Source organism: Schistocerca piceifrons, chromosome 4 (assembly GCF_021461385.2).
Source record: "Schistocerca piceifrons isolate TAMUIC-IGC-003096 chromosome 4, iqSchPice1.1, whole genome shotgun sequence".
NCBI classification, from domain to species: Eukaryota; Metazoa; Arthropoda; class Insecta; order Orthoptera; family Acrididae; genus Schistocerca; species Schistocerca piceifrons.
Window position 1 is genome coordinate 122,807,290 of NC_060141.1, and position 19,486 is coordinate 122,826,775.

At 41.8% G+C, this 19,486-nt stretch overlaps 1 protein-coding gene across 1 annotated transcript in view; it reads right to left on the reverse strand.

The window, feature by feature from the left end:
- Positions 1–18,966, reverse strand: part of LOC124795651 (odorant receptor 45b-like) — a 46,763-nt gene extending 27,797 nt beyond the window's left edge. The window contains exons 1-2 of the mRNA XM_047259724.1: positions 18,794–18,966; positions 5,303–5,405 (exon numbers count right to left, since the gene is read on the reverse strand). Of these exons, the coding sequence (XP_047115680.1) occupies positions 5,303–5,405; positions 18,794–18,966 (276 nt within the window). The remainder of the gene's footprint in view (positions 1–5,302; positions 5,406–18,793) is intronic.
- Between the last annotated feature and the right edge of the window lie 520 nt (positions 18,967–19,486).

Here is a 19,486-nt window from a genome sequence, read left to right on the forward strand (position 1 = left end):
ATTGTGAGTTAAATTTGTCGAGACACTTGTTATGAACAGTATTGCTGTTTTAACTACTACAAACACATTTCATATTATTCCACAGACGATAGAAGCTCTACGTTCTCTTAGCTTTTGCGGAAAGAAAACCACCTTTCTTCAAAAGATTTTCCCAACTGTTTAGTTCGATCTCGAATGGGGTACACCAACCTCTTACGATTCTAGCAATGCGTCTCTGGATTCATTAGATGTTTGCTGTTACGTGCACTCGCTAGGGACTCCAGATACTTTAGCATTGGTTTAGATTCTAGCATGCGCTTTTGTTTGCAGACGATTTGCACTTTTCAGAATACTCATAAAAAGTACCTATCTTTCGTTCCCCTTCGTCCCATTTTACATCACTTTCTGATATTACTTCTATATGTGTAAACAACTTAGTTTGCCACTAAGCCTTTAATTACATGCTAAGGGTTCTCTGTCTTTTTATAAATATCATCTTGCAGTTTTTTTTACATTTAAAGAGAGCTAGCATTCATCGCACCAAGTCCGAAATCATTCTGAATCTCTTTAAGATCAAACAGTTACAGTAAATGTAAAAGAAAGAAAGATCAGGCTTTAACGTCTCGTTGACATCAAAATCATAAGAGACGGAGCACAAACTCGGATTGTTTCAAGTATGGGGAAGGAACTCGGCCGTACCCTTTGAAAGGAACCATCCCGGCATTTGGCTGGAGTGATATAGGAAAATCACTGAAAACCTAAATCACGATGGCCAGACGCGGATTTGAACCGTCGTCCTCCTGAATGCGAGTTCAGCGTGCTAACCACTGCGCCGCCTCGTTCGGTACAGCAATTATAGACAACAGAACATTCGACGAGCAATCATCACCTGCTGTTGACCGTATCTGATAAATCGAGGGTGTTGTGAACATGGCTTCCATCTCTGCTGAAGATGTGGCATCCAGTATAACGTACTGGGTCCTGATGTTCAAGAAATCATCAGCTTAAACACATATTTGCGTAGGTACTCCATAACATCGTATCTTAGCTATCAGTTGAACGTCTTCCAGACAAATCTACTTGTTCACAATAAAAAGCCTTTACTTCACTTTTCATCGACTACTGCTGATTCCCATCATGCCTTTCTACGCCCGCGTCTCTTCATTGATCCAAAACTGGGCCAAGCGTCCTTAAAGCTTTTGTTTACTAGATTTGTTTCCTGTTCGTACTTTCGTCCCCTGTTGTGATGGTCGACTGTATGGATGCTCAGTTCGCCTACCTTTTTCTGATAAAGGAAGTGCATGATCTCGAACACACAGAACCGCACGAAAATCTTCTTAGAATACATATCGTTGGTCCCAAAGACAGTGGTATGAGCCATCCACATGCAAAAAAAAAAAAAAAAAAAAAATGGCTCTGATCACTATGGGACTTAACATCTATGGTCATCAGTCCCCTAGAACTTAGAACTACTTAAACCTAACTAACCTAAGGACAGCACACAACACCCAGCCATCACGAGGCAGAGAAAATCCCTGACCCCGCCGGGAATCGAACCCGGGAACCCGGGCGTGGGAAGCGAGAACGCTACCGCACGACCACGAGATGCGGGCTCCACAGGCAAAACTACGATTCTTACACGTGAGAGACATCACCTACCAAAGGTCTAAGAGGGTAACTTTGGTAAGATGAAGAAAAAATATCCCGATAGAACATAATCTCTTCTTTTGCTAGTGACATAAACAGTGGAAGGTACCTATTTGTTCCAAAAAGCCACAAGCGAAAATGCAATGTTTCAGGGGGTCATATCTTAGGTTCTATTGCTCGCAGACATGAGGGTTCAAGTCTTCTGGGCAGTCGTTGCCTAGCGACCATTTATATAACTATATACCGTAACTATCGTAAGTACAGGATCAAAATTTGAACATTACATACTTCCTTCAGCGCATGCAAATTGAGCAAACCAGTTGGTTCTTTTGCATTAGGTTTGCTCTAGAGTGGACCCTAGGCGCTTAAAAGAGCACAATTTATTCACGGGCAGTTTCTGCGGAAACCCAAAAAAATCTTTATTTTCCGAACGAAAAGCACCAAATGTGGGTACGGCCACTTCTACAATTTGTATTCATGTCAGATCGTCGAAATTTTTACCATACGTCCTTAATATAATATTCTCGGGGAAGTTCGAAACATTTTTCGATTTCATTATCCTTTTCCGAGATCCAGAAGTATAAACGTACCGTACTTATGCAGAAAACTGCAAAAAATTTCTTTTAGCCATTTTTGCAGCGTGGAGAGTAATTATCTAAATAACTAATCGCAGCAAACTGCTCAAATTTTACCTGTATGTTCTTTAGATATTCATCTAGAAACTCAATTTTCCCATTGTCCAAAATCTGTATGCATTGTCAAGATACTCCCGAAAAACCGTTATTTTTGGCCACCAATCGAACGAATTGTGTGGATGGCCACTTCTGTAATTTCTATTCATGGTAAATCTCCGAAATTTTTGTCATACGCTCATGACAGGATGTTCCAGGAGAATATCGCATGGGTACTGTGGTCACGGGACTATGTTTCCAGTTAGCATTTCTTTTTTACCAATAAAACTTTACGACGCGCTGTCTCTGTGTAGAGGATACTTCACGCCTATACAGATTTGGCCAAAGTGGTACTGCAGTAACAAAAATGTGCTGAAAAGGCTTTTAACATGCCAGCAAAGAACTTAAAATTGTGTAAAACTGGAAAGACTGCGAATTCAGTAAAATAATCCTAATAACATTTTTATTGTTTTACGATACAAATCATAAGCCGGGCGTTTCAATGAATTGCGATCAATGAGAAATGTATCCACAGAAAATATAGGCCCAATGCAAACAATTTTGCTTAAGCTTGTATTATGCGTACTTTTTTGTTGTTTGTATGTGACAAAGTATGTAAATGTGCCGAAGTATATAAATAAACTCCCTCACATTACTGACGTATAGGAATCGTTTCATATAAGTAGCACATCTTGCTATAGAAGACAAAAGAAGGAAACCAGTAGGAACAGGCTCCTGTCGGGGCACAAAAAAAGCGAAGAGGTTCTTCTTTAAAAGACCAGCTGCCTCAATCCTCATTCCGCCTGTCTCACAAAAAAATTGTGGCTTGTAAACATATTCGCGCTTTTTTGTGCTGAAAGAGAGAAGCAGTGAGATAATGATAGTGGAAGAGAGAGAAGACAGTGCCAGTGAGAGAGAAAAAGAGAGGGGCAGTGTTTCTGGGAGATGGAAAATGGCGGCGAAAGAGAAAGAGAGCTGGATGAAGATAGAAGCAGTTGGATAAAAAGAGAGAGGTGACAGTGGAAATGAAAAATACAGATGAGTGGAGATCATACATAGGCTTGAGGGGCTGGACCCTCGCAGCCCCTCGAACTTTAACACCTAGGTATAGGGGACGGCGCATTATGGACGGAAATTTTAAACACCTCGGTATAGGGGAAAGAACAAGTTGGACTCCCTAGAATTTTTCAGCTGCCAGGGTATGTTGGAAGCAGTGGCAATGAGACAGAAAGACAAGAAAAGACAGTGTAATTGAGAGAGTAGACAGTGACAGTGAGATATAATGTAAACCAATGGGAGGAAAAAGAGACAGTGGGAGAGAGGGACATATAGACAGTAGCACTGAGAGCGAGATGAAGGCTTAACTAAAAGAGAGAGACTGGGTAAAATGATTTAGAATGTTCTGTGTTAAAAGAGCGCAACTATGTTCGCATACAAAATTTTTGGTGAGGGAGGCGGAATGTGGATTAAAGGAGCTGGGAAGTCTCCCACTTTTCTTTCACTGTTTTAAGGAGAAACATATTCAACTGTTTTGTGCTCCGACAGGAGCACTTTCCCGCTGATCTAATAACTCCTTAGAATTTGTTTTACTTTGAATGCACTTATAGCGCTTCACAAGTCTGCTGTAGGAGTTGAAGTTACCATCGTAATAGTCTTCATTAGTGTTTGCCGGTATGTTGTAATCAACATCTTATAATATACTGGCCTTCGACATTTTCGGTGGAGAGGCCACTTGAAGGCTACTGCTACTCTGTAGATGAAAGTCTTGTACTGGGGGGTGAGCCATCTTCTGTTGGGGTCCTTCCTGTCTTTCAACACCACTCCATCTGCCCAGCAAATTGTCATGTACTGCTGAGTAATCTTCATTGTATTTGTGAATTATTACGCTGTATGACATATTCACTAACTCCATATCCTCCACTCTTATTACGTTTCCATACTGAGCACGTCACAACTTTGCCTCTAACATTTTGACTATATTAGTGGGATTAATTCGCCTCATAATGCCGATGTACACTCTTTACAATGTAACCCAGAACCGAACACTCCAGAAGATGACGTCTTACTGCAATGATACTATTCACACAGCCAGGGTAACTACTTGCCAGTGAAAGTACAACATGCCACCGTCGAAAGCCACCAGCAGACAACAGCTGCGTTTTACATGCGAATGTTTTTGGGGTGAGCGAATTGTACTCTAGACACAAATTCGTCCGGTTCTGAGCGTTGAAAGTCACGCACTTCCCCTTTGAGATATGGGCTAGAAGATTTTGCCGAAATATCAGGGTAATGTTTGCCTCTCTGAACATGCCTCACGAAAAGTTTGCCACTATTGTTCTAGGATGGCCCCATTGAGTAGCGATGCTTTCAGTTAAAATTGTATGACATTATTGGTTGATAGATCCGATAGAGGCTGATTCCACTATCTAATTATAAATATGTTATTCAAGCCCAATGACATCATTTCTTGGCAAATTAAGACGTGTATATGATGTATCTCTTGAATGTGGTTGTCCGTAGTGAGAGCGCGTTTATAGTTTGGCTTCCTGCTTGCGTTGTTGACGACGAAGAGAGAGGGAAGGGAGTGGGTGGAACCTCGTGCTGGCACGTAGCATTCTCCCTTCCAACATCACGGAATTCGCCGACCTTAATGTATCCATACGATGAACGGATCACCACGAATAGTGTCTCATGACATAACTCCAAAATGCATTGCCGAGAGGTTTGCAATTTAGGCATTTAATTCGGGGTATGCATGTGAGGACTAGTAATGAGGAACTGTACGCCTACATCTCTCCTCGCTGCTGGCGAAATACTCACGATGAAAATTTATTTCATCTCTAGTATTCGAACCTGTTACCTCTGTGTCGAGGGTCATCACGCACGCGTGCTTTAGAGAACTAGGATACTTCTTTTGTGAACGGGATTTTGATTTTTTTTTGGGGGGGGGGGAGGTGTACAGAGTCAGGTGTGCTATGGACTGGTTGTAAACGTGTGGTACTAACCGCAGCTGTAGCAACGAACGCGGTGATGCTGATGGTGAGGATGTCTGAAAGGAACTGCCCCAGCAGGATGGGGCCGAGCAGCGTGCTCAGCCGCTGCACACACCTGGAACACACCATCAGCTGACGTAAGTTGCTGATGAAAAGCAGCAAACTCACACACAATAGTATTAGTAGTACATTTATCCGTCCCAGCATAGTTTGCACTTCATTTAGTAATCGTGAAAGCGTTACGGAGATGATAGATAAACTCCAGTGGAAGACTTTGCAGGAGAGACGATCAGTAGCTCGGTACGGTCTTTTGTTGAAGTTTCGAGAACATACTTTCACCGAAGAGTCAAGCAGTGTATTGCTCCCTCCTACGTATATCTCGCGAAGAGACCATGAGGATAAAATCAGAATGACCGCAAAAAGTGCAAATGCAGGTTACCTACATGCAAGGGAAGGTTCAATTTCATTGAATATATAGTGTCAGGAAGACAAGCACCACTCTACCTTCCCATCCCATCTCCAGCCAAATAAAATCCAAAATGGGAGAACCACCCCAAATGCGTTACTGGGATAATTAAAAAATACAGAATGGTGCAAGTAGCCCAGTTGTGGTTTGTAGCCCGATACGCAGTTCCATTCCTCTACAGCCAAGCAGAGCATAGTATTAAAATGATGAGTAAAATGGTGCAATGCTCAAAGATCTGCGTTATTTCCGCAACATTTAGTTACAATTTCACACACACACACACACACAGATATATATATATATATATATATATATATATATATATATATATATATATATATATACCTCTGGTATCATATTAAAATTATGGATATAAATGGTGCCAGGCTGCATTATTTGAGTTGAAAGTCAAGGATAATGACAGACACATACTTACCTCTGCTGCAATATTAAAATTATACCTAAAATGGCGTCAAGTTGCATTATTTCTTCTAAATTCAGATATATATATATATATATATATATATATATATATATATTGCATAATCGTCCACTTTTGTAAATAATGTACACATAGGTAACAAAAGTAATAGGATAGCGATAAGCACATAGGCAGATGACGGTAGTATCGCGTACACATGTTATGAAAGGACAGTGCGTTGGCGGAGCTGTGATTTGCATACAGGTGATTCATGTGAAAAGATATCCGATGTGGTTATGACCACACAATGAGAATTAACAGACTTCGAACGCAGAATGGTAGTTGGAGCCAGACACAAGAGGCATTTCATTTTGGAAATCGTTACAGAATTCAATATTCCGAGATCCACAGTATCAAATTTCAGGTGTTAACTGTCACCAGGGACAACAGTCTGGTCAACAGCCTTTACTTAACGACCAACAGCGGCAGTGTTTGCGTAGAGTTGCCAGTGAAAAAAAAACAAGCAACACTGCGTGAAATAACCACAGAAATCAAAATAGGACGTACGAAAAACGTATCAGTTAGGACAGTACTAAGAAATCTGGCTTTAATGGGCTGTGGCAACAGACTACCGACGCGAGTGCCTTTGCTAACAGCACAACATTGCCCGCAGCACCTCTGCAGGACTCGTGACCCTATCGGTTGAACCCTGGACGTCTGCAAAACGGTGCGGTGGCCTGATGAGATGAGTAAGAGCCGATAGTAGGGTTCAAAAAAATGTTCAAACGTGTGTGAAATCTTATGGGACTTAACTGCTAAGGTCATCAGTCCCTAAGCTTACACACTACTTAACCTAAATCATCCTAAGGGCAAACACACACACGAGGGAGTACTCGAACCTCCGCTGGGATTAGCCGTACAGTCCATGACTGCAGCGCCTAAGACCGCTCGGCTAATCCCGCGCGGCGATCATAGGGTTCGTGTGTGGTGCAGACCCCATGAAGCCATGGAACCGAGCTATCAACGAGGCACTGTGCAAGCTGTTGGTGGTTCCATAATGGTGTGGACTGTGTTTACACGGAGTGGATTGGGTCCTCTAGCCCAACTAAACCGATCATTGAATAGAAGTAGTTATGTTCGGATACCTTGAGAAGATTTGCAACCATTCATGGATTTCATGTTCCTAAACGACGATGAAATTTTTATGGATGACAAATGTACCATGCAACAGTTGTTCGAGACTGGTTTGAGGAACATTCTAGGCAGTTAGAGCGAATGATTTGGTCACTCAGATCGCCCTTCATAACTTCCGTCGAACATTTATGGGACATAATCATAAGGTCAGGTCGTGCACAACATCCTGCACCAGCAATACTTTCTCAGATATGGACGGTTATAGAGGCTGCACGACTCAACATTTCTGTAAGGGACTTCCTAAGACTTTTTGCGTCCATATCACGTGGAGCTACTGCACCACTTCCGGCAAAAGGAGGTCCGACACTGTATTGCAACATCTTTAAATTTGATTTGACAAGATTGCGTACATAATATCTCCATATCGATATCATTATCACCTTCGCCATCATCGTCACACACACATATACTCGTACACACTCACACACACTCACAAAGACACTCTCTCTCTCTCTCTCTCTCTCTCTCTCTCTCACACACACACACACACACACACACACACACACACACACACTCGAACATACACACGAACACAAAATGGTACACAGTTAAAAAGTAAATGTTAAGAGTAGATGGTAAATGTTAAATGCTAAACGGTAAGTGTGAAATGGTTAAACGGCAAAGAGTAAACTAAAACGTCCTGGCAGATTAAAACTCTTTGCCGGACCGAGACTCGAGCTCGGGACCTTTGCCTTTCGCGGCCAGGTGCTCTACTGTCTGAGCTACCCAAGCACGACTCACGCCCCGTCCTCACAGCTGTACTTCTGCCAGTACCTCGTCTCCTACTTTCCAAACTTTGCAGAAGCTCTCCTGCTCTCCTACTCCCCTTTCTCTGTCCATCTTCTCCTCCCCCTCTCCACCTCGTCCTGCCCCCTCTCTCTGTCCATCTCCTCTTTCCTGTTTCCTACGTCCATTTCCCCCCCCCCCCCCCCCCCCCCACCACCCGTCTGTCCATCTCCTGTTCCCCAGGTTCTCTGACCTTGAGCCTTGTTTATTGTTATTACAAATTAAGATTCTGCAGTACACTGAAGCACCAGAGAAATTGGTATAGGCACGCGTATTCAAATAGAGAAATATACTATTCAAATACAGAGATATGTAAACAGGCAGAATATGGCGCTGCGCTCGGCAACGCCTGTATAAGACAACAAGTGTCTGGCGCAGTTGTTAAATCGGTTACTGTCTGTAAAATGTGAGGCCATCAAGGTTAATGTGAGTTTGAACATGGTGATATAGTCGGCGCACGAGCGATGGGACACAGCATCTCCGAGATAGCGATGAAGTAGGGATTTTCCCGTATGACCATTTCACGAGTGTACCGTGAATATCAGGAATCCGGTAAAAGATCAAATCTCCGACATTTCTGCGGTCGGAAAAAGATTCTGCAAGAACGACACCAACTACTAGTGTAGAGCATCGTCCAACGTAACAGAAGTGCAATCCTTCCTCAAACTGCTGCAGATTTCAGTGCTGGGGCATCAACAAGTGTCAGCGTATAAACCATTCAACGAAACATCATCGATACAAGCTTTCTGAGTTGAAGGCCTACTCGTATACCCTTGATGACTGCACGAAAATGGGCTCGTCAACACCAACATTGGACTGTTGATGACTGGAAACATGTTGCCTGGTTGGACGAGTCTCGTTTCAAATGGTATCGAGCAGATGGACGTGTACGGTTATGGAGACAACCTCATGAAGCCATGGAACCTGCATGTCAGCAGGGGGCTGTTCAAGCTGGTGCGGCCTCTGTATTTGGGTGGGGTGTGTGCAGTTGGAGTATTGGACCCCTGATACGTCTAGATACGTCTCTGACTGGTGACACGTACGTAAGCATCCTGTCTGATCACCTGCATCAGTTCATTTCCATTGTGCATTCCGACGGACTCGGATAATTCCAGCAGGACAATGCGACACCCCACACATCCAGGGTTACCCCAGAGTTGCTCCAGGAACACTCTCCTGAGTTTAAACACTTCCACTAGCCACCAAACTCCTCAGACATGAACATTATTGAACGTATCTGGGATGCCTTGCAACGTGCTGTTCAGAAGAGATCACCCCCCCCTCCCTCCCTCATACTCTTGCGTATTTACGGATAGCCCTGCAGGATTCGTGGTGTTAATTCCCTCCAACACTACTTCAGACATTAGTCGAGTCCATGCCACGTCGTGTTACGGCACTTCTGCGTGCTCATGTGGGCCCTACATGAAATTAGGTAGGTGTACCAGTTTCTTTGGCTCTTCAGTGTAGTATTCTAATCATTAAGTAATAAGTTATTAATACAATTTTCCTGTTTAGTAAGAACGTTTCACTGTTGTGTACCTTATATAAATTTATATATATTAAAAAGTATATAATCCATTTGTGTGTAAACATGTAAGAATTTGCAGTAAATCAGAAAGGTGAATTTGAAGATTTTTGGTAACAACATTTTCTAAGTTGTGTCAAAATCTCAAAGAAACTGGTCAAGAATTTTCGGAGATTAACGATTGTGAACAAATCAACATTTACATTTTTATAACGTTTCCTCTTTTATTACATGTATACCAGATGGCGTTGCAGTAGGTATACAAAAACACTAGAGTATTCTAATGCAATGTCTTATCAGACATTCAAAGCAATCTGTGAAGAACTTTCGTAGAACTGAGCTTTTGAAATAACGAACATCTATGTTGTACTAATATGGAAAATATAGATGTTCCTAATCCCAAATCTCCGAAAGTTTCTGACCGACTGCGTTGAAATTTTAAAGCAACAAGTCAAAAACTGTTCTCGCTATCGCTGAACACCAGCTATTAGTCCTATAGAAAGAATGGGCAGGACCTTTTTCTGTGAATTTCAGTGTAGTTAAATTTTTTACTGGTATACGTTTTCGTCAGGGGCCGTAGTTTCCGAACTATTCACGAGAAACGTACAAAAGTGGCCTACAAAAGCGTCTTCATTGAATATCTCTAAAACCATGGCCTCCACCGGAAACATCCCAGCGCAAAATGTAACTATTGCATTAGTAGTCATGAGAGCTCCACAAGTGTCATAGATAATCGTTGATAACACTGTGATGTCCGAAAATTAGTTTTCTATCTGTAAGCCTATGACGGATGTTTCACTACTAAGAGCTCAATCCCTATGTGTTTCTGTAAGATGTATTGTTGCATCATAAAGGGAGCGTTTTGAGGCCACTAATTACCGAGACTTTTTATCCAAGCTACGTCTACAAATGATCGTTCTCTATAAACTGCTGTAAAACGTATGCGACTGAGTTGCTTATTACTGAACCACATAGTTACGAAATAGCCCGAAGAGAAGTTTTAGAAGAGTCCTACATTGTTTTCCTTAATTGTTTCAGCCACGGACAGTTATAAATGTACGGAACAGCTTCACAAACGTGTGAGTAGCTCTAGGAATGTGGAACAAATAGATTCCAGTACTATATACTCAACGGTAAATGTTCAGCAAAAGCGAAATTAACAGTGGGAGTGACCCAAGAAAGCCTAAACTAAACACTAATATTCTGCACATGTGTAAAGACCTTATCAGAAAGGGTCAGCGACATTATAAGGATATCCGTTGACGCTATTGTTGTCGCTGTCACAGTTGACTCATTGCAGTAAATTGTAGAAGGACTTGGAGAGTATTTTCAGTTGGTCAACTGAATGACAACTGTCTGTAATGTAGATAAAGGAAATGTAATGTCAATAACAAAGAGAACAAATACAGTTCTGTCCTATTTCAGGATTATTAGTTAATGTCTGGAACCTATCACATCGATGAATAACTGTCGGCAGTGCTACGAAGTGGTATACAGTTGAAGGAACACGAGTGGTGAAGGACAATTTCTTAAGAGGGAAAAACACAATACACTATATCAACTATTGTACACTTCTGCTATAATATTTCCAGTTAGTAGCTACTATTTTACTTGCTCTCATAAGGTAAAATACTGAGAACAGTTTGGATATCTACTTGAAGACATTCCTCTTCCCATTAAGCAGTAAGACCCTAGCGATAAAAGTTCCTTTTCATCACCAGGGCTTTAACCTTGCACCACTGGGTCGAGTGCACACGTACTAAACTATCTTCGCTACGGAGACGGGCTTCTAGAGTCTACGTTCTGCCAAACTATTTCCTTACCACCTAAGTTCAAAATTATCGGCACTTTTTGCATGTCAATGATACTGCAATCAAACATGTCATTGCAACACTCCTAAGTTCAAATGGTTCAAATGGCTCTGAGCACTATGGGACTTAACATCTATGGTCATCAGTCCCCTAACACTCCTAAGTCTCCTTATCTCTACTGGATTTCTCTACAACACCATTTTAAACCTTCATCGTAGCACTTGTAGCTTACTCAATCTGCGAATAAACAAATGCGATTTATCTCTGGTTTGCTTCCAGAAGTACCTTAGTAGTCTTTAGATGTACAATTATTATACTAGATTATTAATTAATCACACGGAAAACTGGGCTTATGAGAATAAAGGAATGCAATTTTATGACAGTATATGGATCTGTTTTACAGTTCAGTATGTTCCTGCTAGATGTTTCTGTACAGCAGTGGCTTTTAGTGATTTATTCTCAACGATTTCACAACAAATGATACCTTACGTTATACATTTTAGCGAAGTAAATAATCAAAAGTATTAAGCGGATGTCCACGTGTATTGGGGAAGACATTGTACACCGTGTGTAGGTGGATACGTCATTACGTTAGCTTCAGTTAAGTGGACAGAGGTGAATAGCTGAACACCGGCTTGATACATATTCTGCGACACAGTGATGTAACGCGACTAAGAAATCGCTGGAAGGAAAGGGTGTGGATGAATCTCTAATGTCACAAGTGACCTGAATGTGCCGATCAATTTTAAGGCGTTTTCGTTGGCTCAGCTTTAATTCACTTTTACGATCAATAAAGGCGAACGTTAAAGCGTTATCCGTTGGTTAATTAGAACTTTCTGGTAAAGCAGTTGAAAGCGATTCTTCCTTGTATTTACCTCTTTGCTGGCGAATTCTGTCACTGGAAGCGAAATGTAGCTGAAACTCTTACTCGGGGGAAACGGAAGGATCTGCGAAGCACTCTAAGTTTTTGCCTCAGTCTTAACTTCTGGAGTGGATTGTTCGCTTGCACTCATACGGGAGCGGCAGTCTGCGGTTGTTTGCTGATAACGCTGTGGTGTGCGGGAAGATGTCATCTTTGAGTGACTGTAGGCGGATACAAGAGATCTTAGACAAAATTTCTAGTTGGTGCTAAATATAGAGAAACGTAAATGAACGCATGTGAGAATGAAAAATACTCCCGTTATATTCGAATACAGCATTAGTAGCGTGCTGCTTGATAGAATCACTTCGATTAAGTATCTAGGCGTAACGTTGCAAGTCGATATGAAAAGGAACAAGCACATAGGGACGGTAGTAGGGATGGCGAATGTACGACTACGGTATATTACGGGAATTTTAGGAAGTGCGGCGCGTATGAAAAAGAGACAGCGTCCAGAACAATAGTGCGACGCATTCTTAAATACTGCTCAAGTGTTTGGGATCCCCACCAGCTCAGATTAAAGCAAGGCATTGAAGCAATTCAGAGTCGAGCTGCTAGATTTGTTACCGGTAGGTTCCAGTATCACGCAGGTATGACGAGATGCTTCGTGAACTCAAATGGGAGTCCATGGAGGAAAGAATTCATTTCGCTCGTCAAATACTACTGAGAAAACATAAAGAACCGGAATTTGAAGCTGACTGCAGAACGATTCTACAACCACCAGCATAAGTTTCGCCTAAGGAGCACGAAGATAAAGATAAGAGAAATTAGAGCTCTTACGGGGGCCTATAGACAGTGGGTTTTTCTTCCTTGGCTTGCGGAACATGTGTGTACATGTCGCACAGAATTTACAGATTTCACGCTGTTACCACAATATTTTGATGATCTGCTGAAAAGTTACGAAGCTTATAGAGATATTCGTGAAACAGTCAGCTTGTAACAGATATAATGGATACTCGACGGGACGTGACCGCACTGTTCCTTTGGCGAGTAGAATTAATAGAAAGTTTTCCGGCTTCCAGTCAGCTGGAAGTTCGGAAACTTTATATCCATGCAAAGCTGTCGCCTGAAAATGTACAAGGTACACATTTTTCACTTTGAATTGTCAGAAACAACGATGTGTTACTCGCTTCTGCGAAGTCAGAAGGAGTATACGTTAATGCCTGAATGCATATAATGAGATAGCATTAAGTTAGTGGTGTGTTGACTACCACATCGAACGAGTTAGCACAGAATTATGTTTAGCATGTTCTCACACCAGTGCTGTAAACTGAATTTGCTGATCGAGAGAATTATCAGTAACGTGTACTCACATCTTGTCAACTTCACGTTTGCATTCGTTATTGCACGATTTATGAATTCTAGCCACAAATTGTTAAAGCCGTTTTTCCTTGTATTACGGTAACTGTGACACTCTTAAATAATTTTCTGATATGTCCTGAATTTCACTTTCGTATTATTAATGCTACTTGATTTTAAGAAAATTTTTTAAAATTTCTTCAGCATGTTTTATTTTTATAGGTCTGGAGGCATACCATTGTCATGTGGCTACAGAAGTAGCTTCGAGAGAATACGGTGTGTCTAGAAATTTCATTTCCTTTTTTCTTGCAATATTTTACCTAACTGTTGTACTTTAGTGTATAACGACACATTACTGTTCCCCTTAAAAACCAGTATGTCAGGTGAGAGATTTTTTCACAGCTTATGCTCTGGATTGACGGATCTCACTAGAAGTTTGTGCACGTTACCGTTGAGGAAGTACACCATTATTCACTAGATTGACATATCATGAGACAAACGGCTCCTGACAAAGTTGATATTCTGTAGAGATCTTCTAACAGGTAAGGAAAATTAAGCAAACATCTTATTTCTGCATCTACCACGGGTACAGGCCATGTCACTTGCATGTAATAACCACAAATAAATTTGCGACGTACTAAGAAAAACCACTGAATAGTATCATATTAATCGGTACGCATGCGACAGAACGCTTTACCTATATGTTCCAAAACGTCGCGGATAAAAGTGGGATATTTCCGGGTCTGATACCTCGGGTTCTGTTGGTGATAAGAAGGTAGGGCCAAGTGTGTCAGATAGCACTTGGGCTACGAACCATTTCTATACTCAACAGAAGACTCGCCGTACTGTAAGTGTCCTACAGTAAAGGGTCAAACTCGAATATAACAAACTTCTTCCAGATTAGGAAAATGGAGCAAATCTCTTAGTTATTTTTGCATTAGATGAGGTCCACTATGCGACATAAGGTGCTTATGGAAGCTCCATTTAGTTCACGGGCGTTCCTGAGAAAACCCGGAAAACTTGTATTCCACCACTTTCCGCCGCCAGCAGTGGATATCTAAATAACTAACCATAACAAAGTCCACAAATTTTAACAGAATACTCTCCAGGTATTTATCTAGAAATGCTACTTCTCGTTTTCAAAGATTCTTATCCGTTATCAAGAAACACTCCAAAAACATGGTTTTTGGGTACCAAAACCGAGAAGCGGTTTCCAAGACACTATGCACAGCAAATTGCTGTAATTTTTACAATATATTCCTAAGGCATCAATCTCAAACGATCTTGAAACTTTTTTGATATTTTTATCCGTTTACGAGACACAGAAGTTCAGAGTTACCATACTAGTACACGTAAAATTCGATTTGAAGCGAAAATGTAGTTTACAAAGTGATGTAGCACGGAGAAATAGCCTGTAAAATGTCTTCGTTAGCGTTGGAAGAGTTCTGGAAACCCCATGTTGTAGTACTGAAGCACATGCTGTATTTTTGTGCACGGTCTGGGCTGCAAAATTAGTTTTGCCTTATTTCAGTTTCGCACAAGTAAACAATCGAAATTTTACTAACTCATAAAAGACATGCACTGCTGTAGCAGGGAGAGAAAGGGCACCAATGGAAAAATGCTCCTATCGAGGCACATAAAGGGCCCATATGTTCCTGTTCTAAAGGACTCTGACTGAAAAGTGGGGTACTAGTTGGCTCATTCTATCTTCCGCAGCATCTTGAACACTATTTCCAAAAATTTTGGCATGCGAACATATTCGCGCATTATTATGTTGGGAGAGAAGGAGACAGTGGCAGTGGCAGAGAGACGGAAAGGTAATAAATACTGGAATATAGTAGGCAGTGGTTGTGGTATGGAAAGAACGACGGAGACAATGGAATTGTAAGAGAGAAAGTGGACGCAGTGGCAGCGGAACATAGTTACAGTGAGAGAACAGTAGAAGGAAAAGACTGAAGTGTACAGTGCAAGTGTCAAGAGAAGGATAAAGTGGAAATCCATGAGAGCCAGTGACAATGAGAGACAGAGCCTATGACAATGACAATGAGGAAGAGAGAAGCAGTGACGGTACATCTACATCTACATCTACATTTATACTCCGCAAGCCACCCAACGGTGTGTGGCGGAGGGCACTTTACGTGCCACTGTCATTACTTCCCTTTCCTGTTCCAGTCGCGTATGGTTCACGGGAAGAATGACTGCCGGAAAGCCTCTGTGCGCGCTCGAATCTCTCTAATTTTACATTCGTGATCTCCTCGGGAGGTATAAGTAAGGGGAAGCAATATATTCGATATCTCATCCTTTGGGATTAGAGACGAATTCCCTGGCAAAGCCACAAAGTTCTCAGAGAATGCTCGTCCTCGTAGATCGGTATGGAGCGATAGCAGCAGTGGGAAAGAATGAATGAGACAGTAGCACTAAGAGAGACAAGAGGGAGACGGAGACAAGTTAGAGGAGACAAAACTAGTAGGACAGAATGAAGGAGGATGCGGCTGTGACGCAGGAAACAGTGACAGAGAGACACAAAGAGATAATGACAGTTAGTTCAGCTGAACGAGTGAGTGAGAATGGATAAGTGGGAGTGGATGGCTATGGGCGACTTGCAGCGATGAACTAGTGGGTGTGAGCGAGTTACATTTACCATAGCGATCACTGTGGTAAGAGTTTTCTCGGATCCATCCACTATATTGAAATATGGCAGTTTTTAATCTATGAAATACCGTCTTTCAGCGGTATTTTGTTTTGACGAACAACGAATGTAGGGTAAAAAGATTCCGAGCTTTTCCTCTCTAATGTTTTAATCAAATGTTCATCTGAAGATGTGGCTTTTAGTGCCACGAAACCGGTTGTGAGTTAGTAACAAAGCTGAAACGGTTATTAATATCCAAGACATTTAGGGGAGCTTATGAGAGTGAGATGTGTGCTGCCTATTAAAATGAGCACGAATATATTCGCATGCCAAAATTTTTGGAAAATTTCTAAAGATGTTGAGGAAGGTAGAATGAGGCAGCTGACACGCTTTTTCAGCCAGATTCCTTTAAACAGTAGCATATTCTCTGTATGTGCGGGACTCGGCTATTCGATACAGCCGTCTAGTTTCCAAACTTATTTTATTTGGCTATCAGTTTCGACGATTTGCTACGCAATCTTTAGGTTCCTTTCCGACGTGTACGAAGATTTCACCTTGCTTCTGGTGAAAACAGGGGCCAGCATTCGAATATTTGTATCTGTAGATTTCTGCTCGCTTTACCGACCACTTCAAACCATCCCCTCAATAGATAAGAGTGCACTGCACACAGGAAGCGGCTACTAGGGTAGCAGAATACGTACATGGGAGTTTCATAGGTTAGAGAATCCTCCCCTCCCCCCCCCCCCCCCCTTTGGGATCAGAGACGAATTCCCTGGCATAGCCACAAAGTTCTCAGAGACATGCGCGTCCTCGCAGATCGGGTACAGAAAAGTTTAATATGATATTAGTAAACTGCTAGAACATTCAAGATAAGATTAAAGAATTAGTATCGCTCGTTGAATCTTATAAAGCGGAGGTAGTATTAGGAACACAAATTTGGTTGAAACCGAAATTGAATACAACGAAATCTTAAGTACAGATTGGAATATTTATAGTAAGGTTTGGTTAATTGCCAGTGGCGATGCAGTATTTATTGCAGGAAAGAACTCAATGATGTGTAGCGACGTTATCACGGATCCTGCTTGTGAATTAATCTTGGCAAAATTAAGCATCATAGGTCGATCAAAAATTGCAGTTGGATGCTTTTGTTGACCGCCTGGGTCATGCCGTGGTAATGGGGGATGACTTCAGCTCACCAGGTTTGCCAGGTATGAATTGGGAGAGTCGTGCTATTAAAACTGGTGCCAGAGACAGGGATTTGTGTGACATCATTCCGAATGTCTTGTCCGAAAATTGCTTTGAGCAGATAATTAAGGAACCAACTCGTAAAGGTAACGTCTTAGATCTCCTAGCCACAAACAGCCTTAAACTTATCGAATAAGTTTACATAGAGGGCGGTAACAGTAATCATAAGGCTATGGCTAGAGGTTTTATAAGGATTGTGACGAAAGTAAAAGGACATCTTCGCTGAGCAAGAGTGGGAATATACAAATTGCAGAGCATCTGAGTAGTCAGCATCCACAGATGTATGATCGTGAAACACGTCACTACAAGTCACTACATATATGTAGCTGACAATACTTAGTGAACTAAAATCATGGTAGGCAACTGACATCGATTATCTGATGAAGATTTCCTCTAGATTATTCCATTCATGCACATTCATATTGCTGCAGCATGTTTTCTAATGTCATCTACCTACTTTCCATTAACACGGTCTTTTCTTATGCCTCGGAATACAGTGAAGGATTTCCTTCCTATCTGAGGCACAGCACTGAAGCAAATGTCTGGGTAGTCATTTCGACTATCGATTTTTTAAATAATTTTACGTAGATATACTGCGAAATGCAGCAGGAAACGACTACTATGAAATTTATATGGATATCGGAGGGACATGTAGAGAGCCGAGTGGATGGAAAATGGCCCAAGGAACTTCTTCGCTGGATTCCGAGACATAAGAAAAGACCGTCGTAATGGAAAGTACGTAGATACTTTAGAAAACATGTGCAGGAATAGAAATGTGTATGTATGGAATAATCTAGAGGGAATCTGCATCAGATAACTGATGTCAATTGCCTATCATGATTTTAGATTACTAAGCAATGTGACCTATGGACATGTAACGATTTGTAGTGGCTTGTTCCATGGTCAGCTGTGGCTCATATATTCTCTCTGTAGGTAGGAAATCAAATAAACTAATAACAGCATCTATGTCAATGTGTTGTCGGTGCAGAAGACTCCTTAGTCATGTGCTAAAGTGGATGAGCAGCAGTTCATTTCTATTGCTGCTTGGTGAGGGGGTTTACAATTCCTCAAGAGGTTGACAATTGTGTAGTGTTCGTAAGTAAAACACTGATGAATAAAGCAACGTAATTGGTACGCAGCTGTTTCAAGTGACTGCAAACGGCCAAACTCACTGTGAGGGCAGCACTAAGAGTTGAGGAGAGCGCTACCTGTCGATGTGTGCGTGGCACTGGACGACCTCCGCCATGCGCCGCTGCAGCTGCTGGTCCGTGCAGACCTTGGAGCCTGGCTCAGGGTCGCACAAGCGCGTGGCCATCAGGTTGAGGACTCGCAGCTGGCCCGCAGTATAGATGATGAGCGCGAAGAAGAAGCCATCCAACATCGTGGTCAGGATGTAGCCGTAGAACAGCGCCAGGGACACGCCCACGTACACAGCCTGCAACAGTGGTCCCAATCCTTTCCAGGAGTATTACCCCTGAATGAGATGAGAAATCAGAGAATGGCTTCAACAAAAATTAATATTGTTTTATGTGTCTTCTGTTGTCTGTTTCGTAAAATACAGTTTTGGCAGCTTCTTAGGCTGTACACTCCGTCCCTGCGACTAAATGAAAGACCGCTTGTTTGGCTGTCAGCAGCATTCTGCTTCTTTCAATTTGAGTGTCCTACAATACATCTTTCGTTTCTTAATATACTCATATATATTACAACCGTGATGAAATGATTTTAAATTTGTTTCTGAGTTTCAGGCTTTGTGGCAATTTTCAGGTTAAAAATAACATTTTGGTGCACAAGTTGCTTCATGTTTCAACAGCTTTTGAGCCAGCTTAATGTTTCACGTAATCGTAACATGACGTTTATTTCTTAGTATTTCGGTCCAAATTTCACTCCTAATCTCCACGTTT